The following is a 22066-nucleotide window of genomic DNA, read 5'->3' as shown; positions in this document are numbered from 1 at the left end:
ATTTTTTAACTTTTTTGTATTTATTGATTGTGTGTTTTGCTTATAGGAGGTTAATTAAGATATCCAGATCTTCACTTTCTTATTTGGTTCTCAGAGTTTTGATTTTACTAAGAACTCCCGCATGTTTTTACAACATTTGTAGGAGATGGTAGGCTGAATCGGGAAGAGTGATTGAAGATCCTCTTCTCCTTTGATATGGTGCCAACGCTTCAAAAGGGCTCACCTCAGGTTGTTTTTTTAACAGGTTGCATTGTAGTGACTTTTCTGATTTGATTTTTCCACTTGGGGCATCTTTAAGTTGCACCAAGAAAAGTGTCTTACTATAGCCTCTTTGTCTTAGGTGTTCGTAGAAGATTAGGATATGTAGTTTCCTTTAAGTCCAGAACATTGTTGCAGTTCCATTTGTGACTAAGTATGGTATTTTGCCCTTTGCAAAACCTTTCAGACAAAATAGGGGATGGGCCTCAATATACCGAAACGTTTTTGCATCTTTGAAGTAAGTTTTTATGTCCATAATATTGTTAATATATGTAGAAGTTCTGTCCTTAATAAATTGCGAGGCTGCTAAACTCTATTTGTGGCTAGGAAAGTGGAAATTTTCCACACTACTATAGTTCATGCTGAGACTATGAAAAAACTTCTTTATTTTTCATTTCTACTATGCATGAACACCACCAAATTTTTTATGCTCCCCAAATCCTGGTCATGCCATGAAGCCCATGCTCCACTGCAAGGCGCCATCCGAGCCAGCTTTGACCAAAGTTGTGCAACCTGGAGCATGTTATGCCAACCTCTAGGCACTCAAGCAGAATATGTTTGTTAGTTTGGGTAGTGTGTGACACTGGGTGCATAGCTTTGACCAAAGTTGTGCAACCTGAACCCAACCTCTAGGCACTCAAGCAGAATATGTTTGTTAGTTTGGGCAGTGTGTGACACTGGATGCATAGGTCTGAATGGATGCTGTCTAGGTGGTGTTTGTAGGTGTATAGTGAGGGATGGTGGCAGCAGCTTATTCTGCTCAGGTGCATCTTGCCTGCATGGTTCACCTGCTGTTCTGTGTGGCTAATGTCTGGTAAAGTGCCATATAATATATTGTTGACTGGTGGATTTGAGAGTGCATTCCATGTGAGATGTGTGTCCATTTTTGATGAAGTTGGCTGGTTCTGTGGGCAGGAGTTTAGAATAGTATCTTCGGCATTTAAAGAATAGGCCTGGATAGGCCTGTCACCAATTCTTGTACTTTTCTTGACTAGACTCGCCTTTTGATCAGATCTTTTCAACGGACGGTAGATATAAAATTGGAGTTAAGTAGTGTGAGGTAGTAGTTGTATGGAGCAAATGTTGCTCACCTCTTTGACTTTTTCTTGATGTGAATTTCCAGGTTTGTAGTTATATTTACATATTCACAAAACTGAAGAATATGTTTAAGTAAGAGTCATTAGTTGAAAAATTATTTTAAAAAACTGGTCTTTAAACACTGAAAGTCTGAAAAAAAAGTTGTTGACCTTTTTGTAAACTTCAAATTTTATTTTGAAGTTTTTATTTGATTTATTTCCCCCCAAAAATGGATAATACTCAGGGAAATATGGTAAGTTATATCTCTGAATTGTCAAAGTGATTATAGTTAATATAAGGAAAATAGGAACTACTTAACATTATAATTTAAAGTTATCTTGTTATAATGTTTTTATTTTATTTCCATTATTATTCCTAGAGCTTTATTGTGTGATTTATATATAGGGTATTCATTAAATTCTGTGAAAAGATAGTGTTATTTTTATTACCAATATTCTTATATTATATTTTTTCCTGGAGATCAAGTATGCTTTGTTGAATACATCATAAGTTGAGGGTGGATTTTAAATTGCTTGAGTGCTTTCTTACTTTGTTTTATATAACAATTCACCATGCAACTCAATAAAAATTGTGATGCAGCTTCAAAACTTGAAATGCATAAGTGTTTGAAATTGTCAGCATAAGTGTCTATAATTGTCAGCATAAGTGTCTATAATTGTCTGCATAAGTGTCTATAATTGTCTGCGTAAGTGTCTATAATTGTCTGCATAAGTGTATATAATTGTCTGCATAAGTGTCTATAATTGTCTGCATAAGTGTCTATAATTGTCTGCATAAGTGTCTATAATTGTCAGCATAAGTGTCTATAATTGTCTGCATAAGTGTCTATAATTGTCTGCGTAAGTGTCTATAATTGTCTGCGTAAGCGTCTATAATTATCAGCAGGATCTGAGCCATGAAGATGTATGGGATGACACTTTACTGATCCAGCAGTACGACTCAAGCATGGAACAGCTCAGGAAGAAAGCTGCTCTTCAAATTCCAATTTCAAAAACATCTCATAATTCCTCAACCAGCCAGGTTAGTGCTAGTGAGTGTTAATGACTGTCAGCAAACACTCCCAGGTTAGTGCCATGGAGTGTTGGTGGCTGTAAGCAAACACTCCCAGGTTAGTGCCATGGAGTGTTGGTGGCTGTAAGCAAACACTCCCAGGTTAGTGCTAATGAGTGGTAATGACTGTAAGTAAACACTCTCAGGTTAGTGCTAATAAGTGTTAATGACTGTCAGCAAACACTCCCAGCTTAGTGCTATGGAGTGTTGGTGGCTGTAAGCAAACACTCCCAGGTTAGTGCTAATGAGTGTTAATGACTGTAAGCAAACACTCCCAGGTTAGTGCTAATTAGTGTTGGCTGGCATTGGCAGTAAACAGTTCCTAATTACTTGTTTATTCATGAGAAGGTGTCTGCCAGTTTCTGATAAAATATTTACTTAGCATTCATTTGCAGAATTTTGGATAGAGTAGCAGTAGATCATGAAAATCTTGAAACCAATAATTTAAAAATGTCTTATCCATTTATTTACAACCATCTTGAGCCCAAAGGCTGCTAATGTCTTACTTGGGAAATATTCACAATCATTATTCATGCTCATGTTCATTCATAGTTACACATTTGTCACATGCTAGCAAAGTGAGGCATGTCACCCCTGCCTGAAATTTTCAATACTTCTTTCTGTGATATGTGCATAGTAGGTATATCCTGGCTAAAATATCACCATACCAGTACTCATTGTTTTACCTTGTGTTCTAGTTTCATGATTGGTTTTATTTTTACCTAAATATTTGCTTGATAGGCTGGAAGCAGCGGAATGTTCTCATCAGTACCCTCAGGAGTGAAGAAATTTCAACCAACCAAAAAGGCTCCAGCTAAACCTCAGGTGGGACACATTTTCTTGAAATTTGTCATATTATTGATTCCCTTAAATTTTGTACTCTGTATTGTGTTCATTTTGCTATGAAAATCTTCAACTCTTAATGACTTACAGGTGTAAATATGATGTGTAGAAGATCATTTTTTTGTCATTAATAGGCTTGCAAACCCTTCTTGTTCTTAAATATGAAAAATCAATGAGCAATCAAAATACCACTTTAAATAATGTTAATGTAATAAATTCTAGAAAGGAATCTGGTTTAACCTGAATATGTTGGCATGAAATTCTTTTGTTGTTGGCAGTGTGGATGTCTATGGATCAATATGTATATGTTTGTGGACCTCAGCTCCTATTTTGAGTGTTCAAAGATTTTAAAGCGTTCTTTAGCACCAGAAACACTGCTCTTGATTGATAGGCAAGTCAATGATCAGTTGAATAGAGAAAAAAACTCTCCAAGAAGAAGCAGTTATTTGATTATCTGGCAAAGTTTTTCTTCTCTCAATTGTAAATGTTGTTCCCAAATAGTTTTTCTGTTGTTGAAATGTTCAGCAATATATCATGACAACTATCACCTTCAACATTCCATTGTAGAAATAATAATGAAAAGTTATTAAAAAAATAATACCTCATTCCATTTATTTATTTTTGTTTAATTCTAATCAGTGGCAAGTGGGCGCAGCTTGTCGTTGTGAGTTCAGCGAGGATGGCAAAGTGTACGAGGCCACAATTGAGGCCATCACTCCAAGCTCCAACCTAGCCACTGTTACCTTTGTAGGATATGGCAACTCAGAGGATATTCCTCTCAGCAAACTACTCAGGTTAGTGCTAGGTGTTTATCATTCATTTCAAATGACTATCTCCATGATCAATCAATCTCTTGCATTTTGATCAAGAATGTCATGTAGACAATTGTTGGACTTGAGGACAAATTAATTTGATATTTTTTCTCATCCAAAGAAGTTTCTGCAGCCTATTTTTCTTTTTTTCTATTTGAGGCTCGCTAGTTAATAGAAGGGTTTCTAATGTTCTTCAAAGTGTGTCATGCTCTCGACCAGCATCATTAAGGGCTGAAGGTCAGTGCAAAAGACAGAGGCAGTTGGCCAATATATCAGTGGCCTGAGGCAGTTGGCCAATATATCAGTGGCATGAGGCAGTTGGCCAATATATCAGTGGCATGAGGCAGTTTACGTATGAAAGAATCATGGAATAGCACAAAAAAGTCTACCCTAATGCAAGCATCAAAGCAGCAATACTGGCGTCTGTGGAGCCTTTATTTCTGAGTGCAATTGTATGTCATTCCTCATGCATTTTGTTCATACCAATTATGCCTCTTTGCATCATTACATAACAGGCTTCTACATTTGTTACTAGGTATTCTAACTTCCATCACATCTTTCCTTTTAATATTCATCACCTCCCAATGAACTTAATCTTTAATGTTCTTTGGTTCTTTTAATGTGCAAAGACGTTTTATTTTGAAATGAATATATTTTAGTCTATTAAGATATTTTAATGAATACCCTGATGGCAGAGTATTTGACCTAGAATATTTTATCTATTTAGGGAAATTCATGTATTTTTATTGGTTCTACTTCAAGAATAAATAAAAGTGTGTTACGTAGATGACCGATCTTGAGGTTCGACCGCACGTCAACTCATTCCCAATTCCAAATCCTTGCACCATATTGCCATTCAAATGTTTGGTTATAAGCTTTTTGAAGTTTCTTTATGTCTTCATTTGTTTTCATGTATCCATTTCCCTGCAAGGTTTCATGTTTTTTGTCCCAGCTATGACAAAATCATTTGTTTATAAATTAATTTAATTTAATAATTAATTATTTGTATCAATATATTCTCAGATCAAAAGGAGCAGCTGCGCGTAGACAACAAGAAGCTAATGCTGCTCAAGATAACGACTATGAAGAAGAGGAAGAAGAAGAAGTAGAACTTGTGAGTGCTGAGTACACTTGTCTGAGTGACCATAGTGGCAAACCAGAGCTTTTTTAGAATCAGTTCATTTTTAATTTCTTCATTTACTCAAGATTCAAACCAATTTCTTAAGTACGAGTACTGGTCTACTTATAAGACTCAAAAATGAACTTGAGGGAGAGTCTAAAAAATTCTCTGCTTTGGCAGTACACTTGTCTCTATGTCCCACAATTTCTCTACATTTATCAATCAGCTCTTCCTTGTTGTTTATTATTTATATTAATTATATACTCATGATCTTTATACAAGAAATAAGGGATGCAAGTGTCACCACCCAGCCATTACTCTTGGCCTTATAACAAATAAAATCAGACATGTATTTGGCTCAAGAATAGAATTGGGAACCAATTAATTACCTATGAAAGAGTAAAGCCCTTCAAACAATGCTGAACGGAACAATTTTTTGGTATTCGCAACGTCTCGTCATAATTTATTTTGCTGTTGTCATCGTAGAGAGAAGGACCCAGTTTTGTTAATTCTCAAAATTTATTTTATTCGTTAAGAAATTAAAACAAACCGAGTCCCACTTGTCTTTAAATTTTTCCTATTGGCGAAGGCTCTCTTGGAAATTGTTTTCTTTGAATGCAGCTTTCACTCCTAATGAGTCAATTTCATGCAAAATACTTACAGGGCTATTTACATCTACTTCCTTACTGCAGAACTCTTTTCTGTTATGGTTTAAAATGAATGCAAATATTGATGAATAATTGATGACGTCAGGAGAGCGGAGTGGGCGAGGACGAGAGCAGTGACTGCAGCAGCAAACTCACAACCCCCAAGAGCCGCTCGAGCAGAAGAGCAGACTCGGCCCACGTGACGAGCAGCAGTACAGCCACGAACAGCAGGCACAGTTCCTTCTCCCGCCTGTCCATGCCGGTCAGAACTGCTGTAGCTGCTCTATATTAGACCCTGTATAGTGGCTGCTCCTTCTCCCGCCTGTCCATGCCGGTCAGCACTGCTGTATCTGCTCTATTTTAGACCCTGTATAGTGGCCGCTCCTTCTCCCGCCTCTCCATGCCGGTCAGAACTGCTGTATCTGCTCTATTTTAGACGCTGTCTAATCCCTCTATTTCTGGCAACAAGATAATATAAGTTCCTTGACAGGACGGTGGAGGCGTGCTACCAGATTTACCACCACCTCCTCCACTGGGCATGTCATTCTCTGGCCTGGAGGACAGCGAGATGCTGCATACCTTGCTCATGAGCTGGTACATGACTGGCTACCACACCGGCTACTACAGGGGCGTCAAGATGGCCAAGCACAGACACCGACACCACTGATAGGCAGCACAGCTTTATGACATATGGGAAATGATAACGAATCATGTTTAGCAGGGCGTCGGATGTCTTGTGTGCTTCAATGAGCTTCAGCACATGGACACACTGAACAACCTCCCGCGAACAACTTTTTAAATACTGAGCCTTTGGTTAATGAAAAAGTTTAGTTTCTTTTCTATATTAGGATAGTGCCCTGTAGCGAGAGTGACCGACTTGTAGTGAGAGTGACCGTTGTAGTATATGACAAGTGTGACCGACATTGTATTTATTCATTATTCTAAGTGTTCATCTCCTTTGAATGTCTCATCACCGTGGTATCCACTATGTGTGACTGAATAGCGATAAAATGTGGTTTCTCTGATGCGTTGTTATCAGGACATTCACAAATACTTATTGGGAAAGTTTTTTTTTTTTTCTTAAAGAACGTAATGCTTTTTATTAAGCTGACATCATTCAATACGATAGGCACTCAAGGCTATAATTTCGCTGTCTGTGTTCATATCTAATCTGTCTATAGGAAGATTACAACAAACCTTAGCCGAACATTTTAGTGTATTTTTCTATGCACTTTGAATAAATTCGCGCTCATACCGTAAGAAACCATTATCATTGACACAGCGCATCTCGTTAGTCTCTGTTCTTATTTTATTTTCTGAAGATGAGGAAATCTGAGCCTCTTCGTTTTAAGGTTCCATGCTTTATGCCTTCATCGTGCGTGGATGACGTGTGTGTCACGAGGATGACGTGTGTGTCACGAGGATGACGTGTGTGTCACGAGGATGACGTGTGTGTGTCACGAGGATGACGTGGGTGTCACGTGGATGACGTGTGTGTCACGAGGATGACGTGTGTGACGCTCTTAATACGATTGAGACACGTTACAAGGTTACAGGAGTCTCCTTTGATTTTCAGCGAATAAAATGTAGTGTTTTTGCTTGTAAAGAATAATTTTAATGCTTTAAAATGAAAACATATGTTTCCTAGATATGTGATCTTAAACCTTTTGAAATATTTCCTAATGCTTCTGGAACCGGCAAGGCCCTGGAGACAGCTGTTTTAAATGCTTGATCTAGAAATCAATTCGTATTTAATGGCATAGCTGACGTGTCACAAGCACTACTCAAGTACATACTAGGCTTGTGCTTCACCAAAAATTACATACTAGGCTTGTGCTTCATCAAAAATTACATACTAGGCTTGTGCTTCATCAAAAATTACATACTAGGCTTGTGCTTCATCAAAAATCATATACTAGGCTTGTGCTTCCTCCAAAGTTACAAGCGTCCAAGTAGAAAATCTCACAGATTGTTTAGGAAGTTCAGAGCCAACAACAAGGTGGATCGATTGCAATTAGAGCAAATTGTTGCTTTACTCTTCTAAGATGCTGTAGTACGTGTTCAATCTTGAATTGCCATGCAGGATTTACCTGACCTTAGTTCACAATTCCGGTCTTCACAACAAGTTAAACTCTTCTGCTTGATCTGACTCCAAAAGATCTTGATATAATAATTAGTCAGTCGTCAAGGATACAAAACTGATTTACACCAATTATTTCTTTATTTCACTCAAATTTTCAAGCTTCCCAAAAGATGACCATGGAATTTAATATTGTCGCTTGCAACGTTGAAATTTTGCAATCGTGAAAATCGATTTCGACTGGAAATAAGAGCTACGGACGGTAAACTAGCTACGAAAACGCGCTGCACTCGAAAATTATAGGCCACAAATAAATATTGGACTACCAAAATATCAAGTATAAATAAGACTCTACAAACTCCAAAACTACAACGAAATCAAATCTCAGAATATGACTTAAATTTAGGTGCATTAGTACGCGTTCGAAGTTATTAGTGCGGAAATTAATATAGTTTGGCAGAATTTATTCCGTTAGGCAGGTTTCAGTCAATTATCGTCAGTAAAACAAATTCTCTGGTCTTTAATGATACCTGGTAAAACTCATTCTAAACTATCGTTATTACATAACATATTACATATTGTGAAGTGCAGCACGATAGTTGCAGAGAGATGCGGGCTCGAGCCCTATCTAGCTGCGATAATTTCTAGTCAATTTCGCGAGGTTTCGAGTGTGGACACAAGACTGGTAGTAGTGAGTTGCAACTTTAATACTCAGCTATCGTGACAAAATCGAAATTCGTCTTTAAATTATAATTTTATTCTTTATGATTACGAAATTATTTCTAACGACAAGATCTAAACAGCATAATTCACAGCCATTTAATATAATGCACTATTGTCATGTGAAGCCTCTTAGGGTCATGGATGTAGCTGATGCTCTCCGTGTAAAACGTTTTTTATACGTGAAGAGCTTTAAGCTTGTCTTAGTCATTTCAATTCGGATTTGCTGGCTTCATCTTGACTGTGAACTTCATGAGCAAGGTAATTCTCGAGAGTCTGAGCTTATGCGATGCCGTTCGAACAGATACAAACAAACAATAGAGTTGAAATTAAAAATTGTTGTGCTGAATGTAGTTCCGCAGCCTGCGCCATCCAGCGGCAGGGTTTTGAGGTCGATACATGCGTGCCGATATCACTACCTGCGCGCCTCTAGCGGTCAATGAAATCAATATACTTAAAAGCCGAGACTAATGGCTCGTGTCTAGCGCCCCTACGGCCCAGCGATAAAGCGTGCCTTCAGTTCATAACAATACGGTGGTTCATTGCAAGCCTGACGCGAGGTGAACGCAATTTCCATGTTCTTTGTTACAGGCGCTTGGCATATGCTTGGAAACATGAAATCGAGAGTACAAATTACATTTCTGTAGTGTCTGAATTGTTATGCATATTTGTCAGTTCTCATTGCATTCTCTGAGTTTGCGAGCCGAGAAAAGCTCTTTTAATCCTTTACGTTTACAATTATCTATAATAGAAAAAAAAAGCCTCAGAGATTTCAGCTAATCAACTATGAGATTGCAATTTCAATTGTTAGTTTATAAAATGGATTAGTCGTCAATCCCTCATGGCAACTAGCTCCATGTGAGCATTTTTCGTTGAATCCGCATCGTTCCTAACTCATTTGTGTGGGATAACTAACTCCAGTATAGGCAATTTTTCTTTGTAATTTAGCAATAATTATTTACCGCAGTAAGAATATTATTAATTCACTTAAAAAAGTACGAACTTTTATGCTTATTACTCTTCCTCTAAAATTAACATTACAAGAATATGATAAATTACCGCTGGTTAAACCTTGAAACAAATTCAGACTTGAATAAATAATCACGGACCAACATTTTATTTAAAAATGATGATGATCCAATTTACTCCTGTAATGCACCGGATGAATTGAAGTGGAAAGTGTCGTTGCTGGGAACGAATCCTTTGTTCACCAATTCAAATGTTAGGATTCGTGGGCGTCAAGACAAAAAAAAATCAAATTATTCACACGCTTTGTCAGTTTAAGTCGATAGAATTTGCATGGATCGCCAAAAAAGTTTCATTAGTGAACGTGAATAACGATTAATACATTTCACAGAATCCAAACTTACGCCACTCTTAATTAATTGATACTTATGGCAGGGTCAATCGATGAAAAAACTGTTCACTGTGAAGAACAAACATTATATTATCATTTTGGAGGAGCAGCGTGCAGGAGAGCGGCGACAGTCGGACTGCAGCAGACGATCTCGCCGCCACAGGCAGGAGAGCGGCGACAGTCGGGCTGCAGCAGACGATCTCGCCGCCACAGGCAGGAAAGCGGCGACAGTCGGGCTGCAGCAGACGATCTCGCCGCCACAGGCAGGAAAGCGGCGACAGTCGGGCTGCAGCAGACGATCTCGCCGCCACAGGCAGGAAAGCGGCGACAGGCGGGCTGCAGCAGACGGTCTCGCCGCCACAGGAAGCCACCTGCTCCACAAGCTCTGCTGCAACAGCGCGCAAGGCTACGCGGTGTCACGCGAGGCTACGCGGGGCGTCAACTGCTTAGCGTAACCATGGTGACGATCGAATTGCTGCTCTGCTTGAGTTAAATGATGTGTTCCCTTGACATCGTACTTTCCTTTTCCGTGGGTCCATGTGACTTCTAATTCTGCAGAAAATATGACATACACAGAGAGTTCATACTTTATCTCATGGATTTGATAAGAAGCGTCTTTGTTTTAGATAAAAACTGCGGTCGTGAAGTCGCTCTGCTTTGAAGACGCTCTTGAGAAGTTCATGGAACTGTTTCATAACGTCCTGTGAAAACATAATAGAAGTTGAACATTAATTAATCAGTTAGAAGCAAGGTTGTCACTTTCATGGCCCTTGTTTCGATAACCCCGACTTCATATGCAAAATTTCAAAGTCGCTAGCTTGACATTGTCATGGATGGGAAAAATCTACAGGGTAATTCTGAATGATGGACCCAACTAAATAAATTCGTCTTTATTTAAATATAAATTAAAAACGAATAATTTAAACACCAATAAAAAAAAGATTAAATTTTTTAACCCATTGGCATCTTGATGTCCGAAACACTTTGAATCACTTGCAGAGCGTTGAGTAGGACGCATAGGAAATGGAGATCGGGCTCTACACTTCTGGCCACCGAGATCACCTGATCTCACCCCATGTGACTCTTTCTTGTGGGGTTACGTCAAGGAAGCTGTTTACGTCCTGCCTCTACCAGCAACTCTACGTCCCGCCTCTACCAGCAACTCTGTTTACGTCCCGCCTCTACCAGCAACTCTGATCTGAAGAACCGTATCACTGCTATGCGGTGCACTCAGTAACAGAAGATATGCTTTCTCGTGCGTGGGACCGGTTTGGCTGCCGTTTAGATGTTTGCCGTGAAGCATAAGTGAGATTTGCGGAAAATTTATAAATATGTCAAAAAAATTTTGAATCTTTATCTTTCCATTGTTGTATAAATTATTCATTTTTAATTTATGCTTGGATAAATACGAATTTATTAAATTGGATCCTAAATTGAGGATAGCCCATTGCTTTATTTCCAAGTTTTTTGGCAAGAGAATATTTTACTTTTCTCCTTAACTCTTGCAATAGTGGTGCTGCCAAACGGATTCATTATCAAATAAAAAACAATTAAATTTTAGTGATCATAACTAATCTGTCTTACGTAGCAGTAGTGTATTAATTTGGTATTACCAATTGCCGTCTCCGCTCGAGTCTCACTTCCTCAATGCCTGACGCTAATAACGGCTCATGCTAAACGAGTCAATAACGTCACACTCCTCGGTTATTACCGTCAAGAATTACGCGGAAGTTGGTTCTGTTGTTTGTAATGGGAATACCTTGGGAAAAACTAAACGGAATAGCGCAATAATTTCAAACAATTGGAGGGAGGATGTAAGTCAATTAAAGTTAGATTAAACTTGAATGGTCTAATATTGTATGAAACAGCGAATATTGCACCAACTGCGAACTAAAACCTTGTATATCACAGTTAGGGTAAAACATTAGCAGGCACAGACCATCTGACTGATCTAGAGAGACTGACATTATAAGTAAACTGGACAAATGGATAAAATTTTCCGGTTTGGTTGGAGACCTAACTCGTATTAAGAATAAATTCCTCAACAAAAGTCAACTATGAAATTAAAGGGAAACCCCAGCAATTTGAAGTAAGTTAGCGATTTTTCTTCTAGTTCCGAAGTTTTCTTGTTCGCTGATTAAGTTTTTTTCAATTTTGTGAGAACGAAAACAGAGGCTTGGTGATGTCTAATTTATATAAAATACAGGGTGGTTTGCGGCAACTTCCTGATTTGAAAGCCCAATAAAAAATATAGTAGAAATATCATTACAATATGAATTTTATTGAAAAAGACATTACCTGAATTTATATATCACTTAGTTTCAAAGATGACATGGGACAAATGACAGCCCCATTGTCAATGCATTCAGTTAGTCGATTTTTGAAGTTCCGTTCAGCTCGCTTAAGCAAGCTGACGGGTATGGACCTTATTTCCTTGAGAGGTGACCTTCTTTGGCCGGCCCGATTCCCTGATTTGGCTCCGTATCTTAAATTAATTGTTTACAATGACTGTCCAAGGACCCTACCTTATTTGAAGAACAACATACGCCAAGCCATCGCCAACATACTCGTCAATATTTTTCAGCGAGTTGAATGGAACTTCAAAAGTCGACTAACTGAATGCATTGACGATGGGGGCAGTCATTTGTACGATGTCATCTTCAGAACTAAGTTATACAAAAATTCAGGTAATGTTTTCTTTATTAAAATTGAAATTTTAACATATATCTTTACTAGTTCTTTTTATATTGAGCTTCAAAATCAGGAAATTTCCGTGAATCACCCTGTACTACGTTCCATTTCCTAATTATTCTCTCATAGAAAAACGCCACAAGCTTAGCGTGACAACCCTTGCCTCGAGTTCAAGTTCAGCGCACACAGCAGACTTCTGACCTGACCAAGCGTCAGTCGTTTACCAGCTGCGGTAGGTAGAGGGTGTAGGAGCTGCTGCGCGTCTGGTTTACTGAATGGCGTTTAGGATAAATCCATTTCCAAAACCCACACGTCGAATGAAATCCATGAAAAATATATTTTATTTTAGGTTTACATTTATTATGTTGGATTTTTGACGATATATGTGCAAATTTGAGAAGGAAATTATTTTTTTAATTTAATCACTGTAAGTGGTTGAATCGATCAGTATTCCCTTTCCCATTACGCTTGAAGTTATCGAAAGTATCACATTACTCGCAAATGACAAATATAAATAAATACCTTTGAGTCTTTTACCAGCTGTCACCGTCACCCAGTATACAAACGAAGTTACTTCGGAAGCCTGAATTTCTGAAATCAAGTCTGCATCGCTACGTCTTAAATGACAATCCGACCATAGCTAAGCAAGCGCACGACATACCTAACTTTCGCGCGTTTTCTGCTCTGCCATTTGCTTGAGTAAGAATTTGCGTTCTTTTGCACGTCTCAAAATATTTCTCAGTCAGCAGGGGTAATAGTTTCGAGTTAGTTTTTCTTAGCTAATTTTACTAGTGAAGAAATTTTCTCTAAAAAAACATTATAGATACCTGGATTTCGTTTCCGAAATAGTCCATTAAATAAGGCTGAAGAAGATGCAAGAATTATTTAGCTTGCGCCTCTAATGAATTTCTCCGAAGCCTGAATAGCTATTAATTATTATAAGCCATATCGTGTAAAGGTGAAGCAAACGCGCTTGGTGAGCATAGGTCGTGCAATACGGCAATATTCAATAGTCATTGCAGCTGTTGAAGAAATAGTATATCATAGTTGCTCAGACTATAAAGATACAAATCGACGTTTCCGAATGTCCCATTTTTCGATTTTTCGTTCCAGGTAAATCTTCCCTGCCCTGCAAAAGTAATTGGAATTATTGAATTAATACTTGTTTTTGAAAGGAACTAGGCATGCAAATGTTTAGATGTGTTCCTTGAGCTGTACTTTCAGTCATTTTCTGAAAATTTGACAAGTGATCATAATTAGGTTAAGGCCTCCATCTTGCATCTGCAGACGACTTTCTCCAGGCATGGGATTATCCACCGTGGAAGCTCAGGTGAGTTGTCTTCTTAAATACGTAAAGGTGCCTGTACTCGGGGACAGTACTGGCGGCAAGTAGATCAGAAAAATGCCAAATGTCTGCCGCTTGGTGTCTATCCCGCAAGTAACTTAGTATGCTTAGACATGAGACAAGTTTAAGGTGCCGCCGTGCCGGTATCTAGTCGTTACCGTCACAGCGGCACCTTAAACTTGCCTCGTGTCTAAGATTACTTGCGGGATATACACCAAGCGGCAGACATTTGGCACTTTTTTTGATCTACTTGCCGCCAGTACTGTCTCCGTGTACAAGCACCTAATTAGATATCACCGCCTTGAACTGGAGTAAAGTATCGTTGTGATGCAACCAAGTAGATTAAAAAAATTATGTCGTGCTGTTCGAATTATTTGGTGTTCAGACTTTCGCGGTACAAGTTTACACGAGGTGTTTGCCAATTGAATTTTCTTATGACATTTTCGTGTTCACGGTCAGAAAGATATTATAAATTTGAATATCATATGGTCCTTCCGGCTCCGGCTCCAATTTCTTGTAGCACCTTCTGAAAGGCATTAATGTTCTTCTGCTTGCTCAATTTTAATTTGAAAAAGAATTTACAATTCCAAAAATAAAGAGAATGCAAAAACAATTTCACAAAATTCACCATATCTTTGTGGAAAACAACCTTTTATGGGTTGCCGTCCGGCATATTGGCGGATAGCAAAGGCGTTGAGAATGTAATACAAATAAACAATCCGTACTTCACTCTCGGCGACCAAACCGTATAAGTTGTTTAAAGTTTTCAGACTCTTCCCCTTGGAAGATAATTCATTAACTTTTTTTATCCAGAGCAAATTTTTAATAAGTACTCTGAGCCCTAATTCTGCGACGTATATTTTTCACTCCCTACCAAACAATCGTAAGCAGTGAAGGTTTTTTTCAGCATTAGAACAGTTCATTCATGAACTCATGTAAGATGACGAGTTCACCGAAGAAAAAATTCGTAAATTAATAAATGTCTTGCAAAATTATCAGAAAATCTAAATTAAAAAGTTATATTACTTCAATGGTTTGAGAAACTCATTTTCCTTAAATTTCTAAAGCGACCCTTAATTTTGAGTGAGAAAGATGGACCGATCAGGACTTGAGGGAGAATGATGGACCGATCAGGGCTTGAGTGAGAATGATGGACCGATCAGGACTTGTGTTAGAATGATGGACCGATCAGGACTTGAGTGAGAATGATGGACCGATCAGGACTTGAGTGAGAATGATGGACCGATCAGGACTTGTGTTAGAATGATGGACCGATCAGGACTTGAGTGAGAATGATGGACCGATCAGGACTTGAGTAAGAATGATGGACCGATCAGGACTTGAGTGAGAATGATGGACCGATCAGGACTTGAGGGAGAATGATGGACCGATCAGGACTTGAGGGAGAATGATGGACCGATCAGGACTCAAGGGAGAATGATGGACCGATCAGGACTCAAGGGAGAGTAAACTGTGTTTCTGTCGGATGACCTGTACGATAATTCGACTGATGTGCGGTCTGATTAGAATTGTTGCATGTCTTCAGCATTAAAAATTCTTCATCGTTCAGATAAAAATCGGATTCGTGTATATTAGCAGTAACAAAAGGTCGTCTCAGAGCAATGTTCAGTGGTCGCACTTATTAAGATGCTACAAACAAATAGTACTAAATCATACAAATTCAACTTTTTGATATAGCGCGTTATTAATTATATATGAAATGTTTATTGTACTTTATTTTTCTTCGGGTTAATAATTCATAACAAATCTCCCATGTTCTAGGTTCCTGGCAAATTTTATTGTTATGAACGAAATTTTTCTTTTGCAAATTAAGTAGTTTTGTATGCAGCGGAAAGTTGTGAAAGGAAAACCGTTCCTATATGGTCAAGGAATTAAATTATCAAGTACCTCTAAATTTAATACGAAATCTAATAAGTTAATTGGCTGAGGCCTTTTAATTTATGAAGCCGGCATGCGCCACGAAGCTTCCATTTAGGAGATGATTTAATGACGATGATGTTTTGGAATGATGATAAACATTTTTCGTTGGTCATGCAATTAACTCAGCTCTTTGGTTCGAGTTCTTTAAAAAAATAAATATTGTTCTCACACACATGGCATTCGTTACTGAAAGAAGACTTGTAACTTAATTTTGCCTTCACTCACGAGTTTTCGTTCCTACGATTAATTTGGTATAATTATTCGAATGCGTTGTGAAGATATTCTTAATGATGTGATTTTAATGAAAGTCTTGAAAAAATCATATTTAAAAACTAAACAATTTTTGCATACTATTTTAAATTCACATTTCTTGCTATCATTTTCTTTTGTACTTCCGTTGCAAAAATTTTATTTAATGAAAGGGTATAAAGGCCATCTGGGTGTGCTCTTAATAAAAATGAAGGTATTGAAGCTAGTGATTGCACATAACTGATGTATCTAATGTTACCGTAGTATAATTTATCACATCAAATTCAAATTCATACATTATAAAGACGCAAATGTTCAGGATCTCTGACCGCAAACTAAAAGATTTGTGGTCAGGAACTTACAGAATATCAAACATTGCAATCCCGTAAATAATTTTTTAAGGCCGAACTATTTTTAACATAATGAGTGGTGATTATAGCGACCATAAACGGCTGCTGTTTAAAGCGACGTGTCGATGACACATTATGCAGGCGTCGGGACATGAGGCGAGCAGCGCCGTGGATTTGGGCGGAGCATCCGGTGTTGCGGTTGCCGTAGTGGCGGCAGTTCCGGCGCCGCAGCCGGACAATGCGAGCATGGGAAGTGTCACGCTCTGGCGCGCTGCAGGTACAGGCGGGAATTTCACGCTCATCACTGAGCTCTTAATGAACTGCCAAGCTCAATGAACTCTACTGAATAAAGAGGCATCTAGTGTGCAGACGAACGAGTGTTGCAGCCTGCATCATCGTTCACATCCACCATTTTCAAAATCAGCGGACGAACAGCCTGCTCTCTACTCAATTATGGATCTAATGATTGAAAGTAAAAATTTAAATCAGTCAACCTATAATCAGTTTTTATAAATTTGTTAAATAATTAATGAGCTCTGTGTAGCGTGGCGTGTGCGCCCTAAATTTATTTGTCGCCAAGTTATTAATATCAAAATAACCTAACGGATATTATTTTGTGTGAGTTGTCAATATAATATAATATAATATAATATAATATAATATAATATAACATATAATATAATACATAATGGCTCGTAAAATAAGCCACAAGCCTTGCAACTAAAACTCGCTGATTTGAATCTCTGTACCCGATACGCCCTCTCTATGTGGTTAGTAATATGTTTATGATTAAAGTATTTATAAGGAGTGGCCAGTGACCTGTTAACGCCCAGTTGTAAAGCCAACAGCGGTTGTGTTAATTGAGCAGCCTTGTCATTAAATTGCATAATTAAGCTGTTGAAAGCTTCATGCGTTAGAATTGCTGGTAACGACGAGAGCGCCAGCCTCACATCTCCATTATCGAGGATAACCGCAAACTTTTCCAATGAAATTACTATGAATTTATTACTTGTTTTTAAAGGTATGTAAATGTTTAATTCGCGAAATAATTAAACTATTTAAATGCGAGGATAATCTATCTACTATGTACAGTTAGGCCCTGTAAAACTAATTGAAATAATAACGTCATGTCAATGCACGTAACATGAAAATCATTTTCGGTTTCATTGTGAAAGATATTGCTTGTCGTACATACTATTTTTGTCCATGAATCATTAAGTTCCGGTGAATAGCGTAGGTTTATACCGAAGGATCATCTAGCAGTAAGTCTCATGCGTACGATCTGTGCAATGCTCCTCCCAGTGCCTACCGTCTGACTTATATCGCTGATTTACTGCCAACCTCGCCAATTAAGCATGGCTCATGTTTTAGCATTTATTTAGCACTTAATTGTAGCCATGATGGAAGGTGGGAACGCTGCGTCGAGAACGCAACGGCACGAAACTGCCGAACTTTAATCGTGAAATCAAGTGCACTGCACCAAGCTGTTCGTAGAGTGCGGAGATGCGACGCTTGCATGGAGAAATAATTGAGATCTACTCCTAACCCGAAAGACTATTATCGTATACTTGTTTAAAATATGTATATCTACTTAATTCTTTATCCCTGAACTCTAAATTTGAGACAATTACTTTTATTATGTCAAATATTTACAAATGTCAAATATTTATAAATTATATGTCAATATAACATAAAAAATGTGAAAAAAACTTCGAATAATTAGTATCAGAGTTGCGACACTGATTCGATCCCTGAATAAATAACTGCAAGATAATGAATTTCAATGGACACGCAGGTAAACGACCATTTTTACCACGTTTTTCTTAGGCATGTTTGCTCAGTGGTGATTCCAAGTTCTGAAGTAATGTCGTGATGTGCGTCGATGTGAACGCAACAGAACGGCTGATGTAAGACAAATTTCGGTGCTTCTTTTATTGACATTAGAACTTTCGTTTACGAGTTAAATTTCCGCGAACTTTAAGCCATGCGCTCTTGCAGCTGCCACAGCGTCTGAGATGTGCACGGTGAGGATATACGCTGATGGTCTAACGAGCTTCAACACTGTTAGAAAAATTCCCGTTAACGGTATTACCGGCGTTTCAGTGGCCGGTCGGCACGTGAAAAGAAACACAGTGTCACCATTTTTATTCCAATTTAACACTAGAAATCCGTAAAACATCTGATTAAAACGGCTAAACAGTTTATTTTCACGGTGCGACCGGCCACAGGAACGCCAGTGGGACCGTTTTTTCACCGTTTTTTCTAACAGTGAAGAGAGACAATGGCTGCTTGACTTTTTTGATAAAATCACAAGATGAGAGCTCGAGCGCGCTGATAGGGATAACCGGCGGAGCACAGCGGCCTCAAACCGGCAGAACGGAACGAACCTTGAACGCCTTGCAAGGATGCGCAGTCGCGTGACCTGTTGAAGCCTAAGATCATGTCAAGTTTATGTTAAGTTTTGTCAAGTTTATGTTATGTATTGTCAAGTTTATGTTATGTTTTATTATGTTATTTGATTTAGACGTGCTCTTACATGTCACTCTGATACATTGCAATAAGTGATCCTGTCTCAATCGCTTTCTTTAGAAGGCAAATTTCGAGCTTTCCTACGTTTGTTAAGATGCACAGTCGAGTGACCTGTTGAAGCCTAAGATCATGTCAAGTTTATGTTATGTTTTGTTAAGTTTATGTTATGTTTTGTTATGTTATTTAGTCTAGACGTGCTCTTACATGTCACTCTGATACATTGCAATAAGTGATTCTGCCTCAACTGCTTCCTTTAGAAGACAAATTTTGAGCTTTCCTACTTTTGTTAAATATTTTTTTTTTGGAATGGCTATTGGCAGCTCAGGCTGGCGCCTTCATTTATTTTGGAAGCTTGAAGTTAGGTATAATAGGTCTTTTATTTTGTTCAGATCTTTTTGTATTTGAAAATGTTTTTTATTCGATGAATTTATTTTGTATTAAAAATTATCAATTAGACTTGGCAGTGAGTGTACACTGGGATTTGTGCCCTCGGAAGGAAATATATTCGTTAATATATGTCATTAGCCGAGGATATTGAAACAAATCATCCTGAAATATTGTATGTAAAAGGTATATTTAATATAGAAATTTTTAATTGTTATTATTCATCATTACTGTTGATGCAATAATACTATACTGTTGCTAATTTACTATAAATTGCTAGATTGTATGAAATACAAGATGAATCTTGAAGTAAGATTTAATTTGTGAACAACTCGAACAATGATTGATATTAATGGGATAGAGGGTAAAGGCTGCATCGCATCAGCTTCAAGAACCACTTATAAATTAGTTTAAGATAACATTACGCATACGAATTCCAGTTTCCTCTGCATGCTGGTATTAACAGCAGAGGAAATTAAGTATCTACGAGCCACTGCACCTGTTCCAATCTGAAGATATCACATTAGAGTTGTCAGTGTGGTGCAATGAACGCATGCGTGTCACGTTAGAGTTGTCAATGTGGTATGGTGAACGCATGCGTATCACGTTAGGAGTTGTCACTGTTGTATGGTGAACGCTTGTATTTTCGCGTTGAGCTGCACCGTGTGCAAATGCATCCTAATGGTGTGTTATTGCGCCACTTCCTGAGACGCATTATTTGTCCTCGATATTTGTTATATTTGTAGCGTCAAACGCGCGTTGTTTGGATGGGTGGGCACGCATCCTGTAGTCAAGGCTGCCGTCGCGTACGATTACCATGCAGACCGCCTCGACGACTCGTTCGAACGCTTCTGTTATGCTCTCCCGTAGCATATCAATACGATTCTCTCCCCGTAGCATATCAATACGATTACTCGAACAATGAGGAACACAAGTAATGTTATTACTTACGATTACTCGAGCAATGAGGAACACAAGTGCTGTTATAATTTATGATTCTCCCAGCAATGAGGAACACAAGTACTGTTATAATTTATGATTCTCCCAGCAATGAGGAACACAAGTAATGTTATAACTTATGATAACTCGAGCAATGGGGAACACAAGTACTGTTATAACTTACGATTACTCGAGCAATGAGGAACCCATGTGCGCTCCCACGACGCGTGTTGTCTCAAATGCACATTGGTAAGTTTATTGAGCTCTGAGTGAAGGTCTCCTTGCCTTGCAACTGCTGCTCGAGGCACTCAAGAAGCCAGTGGCGCATGTAAACAACATCATAAAGTGCACATGAATCATCAATTCAAGAAATCACTTCAACTACAGCGCGTAATTAATAGTCCTAATTTTCAGTTGACGTCGTGATAATTTTTTCGACATGTGAGTACTATAAGGCATTAAGGCCAGGCAAATAACGCACTGCGTTACAGTCAGGGACGTTAGGATTTATCGCGTTATAGAAGTTGTTGCGGTGTCGCGCGTATAAAGCTCTTCCTGGAATCTAAAAAGTAGTTAGGGGTTAGCTCTATTGTTCGTACCTGTCGTTGTATGAGCGGCAAGTACAAATTGAGGTGGAATAGTTAAATATTTATCATAGATGCATGGGGCCTGTAACTCAAATAAACAATATGTATTATTCAGATTTTAATTTAGTCTAACTTATTATCGCCTCACGATTCTTCTGATGCATTCATTACATATATATTAAGAGATTAGGCGTCGTTTATAAGCGTATATTATAATCCCACTAATATTCTCCATAAGATTGCGAATAATAAGAGAGATTTTTAATTTAAAATTTAATGCTTTTGATTATATAATGCTATCGAGTTTTCAGCTCTACTTATAGTGTGACTGAGTGCCATAGCGGTGGCCACGTACCAATCTTTGGCAACTTAAGGCGCTCAAGTCTCACTCACCAGCCATACCTGGGCGATTGAAAATTTTAAATCTATGGTGATATTTTATTCAAAATTCATACATTAGCAGGCGACGTATTCAGTTGCAGATGCAAGAAGCCGCTATGCTCAACTGTAATTGTGTTGCACGTTCCAGCACTATTCTTGTCTCTCACTATTATTATTCATGTAGTTACAACATTGTAAATATTACGGCTGTGTTTTCTCAGACAGTGAATTTCTCGGAAAAGTTAGAATTGGTACTTTTTTCACACTATATTCGGTCGGTGTTCGAGTCCTCGAGACATGGCCTCCCTGCTTAGCCATCGAGATACAGCCCCTTCCACCCCGGCCTAGCCATAGCCTGTTTCTCGAGACAAGGCCTCCAGCTTAGCCATCGACATGCATGCAGTCCCCCGGCTTAACCATAGCCTAGTCCTCGAGACATAGCCTCCCAGCTTAGCGATCGAGATACAGCCCCCCAGCCCATAGCCATAGAATAGTCCTCGAGACATGTATAGCCTCCCAGCTTAGCATGGAGATACAGCCTCCCGGCCTAGCCATAACCTAATCCTCGAGACATGTATAGCCTCCCAGCTTAGCATGGAGCTACAGCCTCCCGGCCTAGCCATATCCTAATCCTCGAGACATATATATGTATAGCCTCCCAGTCAGTCAGACAGAGCGTGTTCGC

General features: G+C 38.5%; 2 protein-coding genes across 3 annotated transcripts in view; both read left to right on the top strand.

The window, feature by feature from the left end:
* Positions 1-1380: 1380 nt before the first annotated feature.
* Positions 1381-7477, top strand: LOC108673129 (survival motor neuron protein-like). 2 transcript variants are annotated; one of them, XM_018160913.1, is made up of 7 exons: positions 1381-1588; positions 2242-2376; positions 3148-3231; positions 3889-4043; positions 5085-5175; positions 5935-6090; positions 6319-7477. In XM_018160913.1, exons 1-7 carry the CDS (start codon positions 1565-1567, stop codon positions 6493-6495), a joined length of 822 nt encoding a protein of 273 aa, XP_018016402.1. In that variant the 5' UTR covers positions 1381-1564; the 3' UTR covers positions 6496-7477. The 2 variants fall into 2 exon arrangements, with proteins under 2 accessions (XP_018016402.1, XP_018016401.1); XM_018160912.1 differs by having other exon boundaries at positions 2239-2376.
* A 6312-nt stretch (positions 7478-13789) lies between these two features.
* The window catches only part of LOC108673139, a 46722-nt gene continuing 38445 nt past the window's right edge, over positions 13790-22066 (top strand). The window contains exon 1 of the mRNA XM_018160924.2: positions 13790-14006. Coding sequence (XP_018016413.2) covers positions 13980-14006 — 27 coding nt within the window. The 5' untranslated portion in view covers positions 13790-13979. The remainder of the gene's footprint in view (positions 14007-22066) is intronic.

This window comes from Hyalella azteca, unplaced genomic scaffold (genome assembly GCF_000764305.2).
Source record: "Hyalella azteca isolate HAZT.00-mixed unplaced genomic scaffold, Hazt_2.0.2 contig7398, whole genome shotgun sequence".
NCBI lineage: Eukaryota > Metazoa > Arthropoda > Malacostraca > Amphipoda > Hyalellidae > Hyalella > Hyalella azteca.
The sequence above is the reverse complement of the archived record's forward strand: the minus strand, read 5'-3'. Positions and strand labels throughout refer to the sequence as shown.

Coding starts and splice junctions, on each gene's coding strand:
- LOC108673129 (XM_018160912.1), top strand. CDS start 1,565: ATGGATAATACTCAGGGAAATATG. Junction 5,176..5,934: donor AAGAAGAAGAAGTAGAACTT/GTGAGTGCTGAG, acceptor TGATGACGTCAG/GAGAGCGGAGTGGGCGAGGA. Junction 6,091..6,318: donor TCTCCCGCCTGTCCATGCCG/GTCAGAACTGCT, acceptor GTTCCTTGACAG/GACGGTGGAGGCGTGCTACC.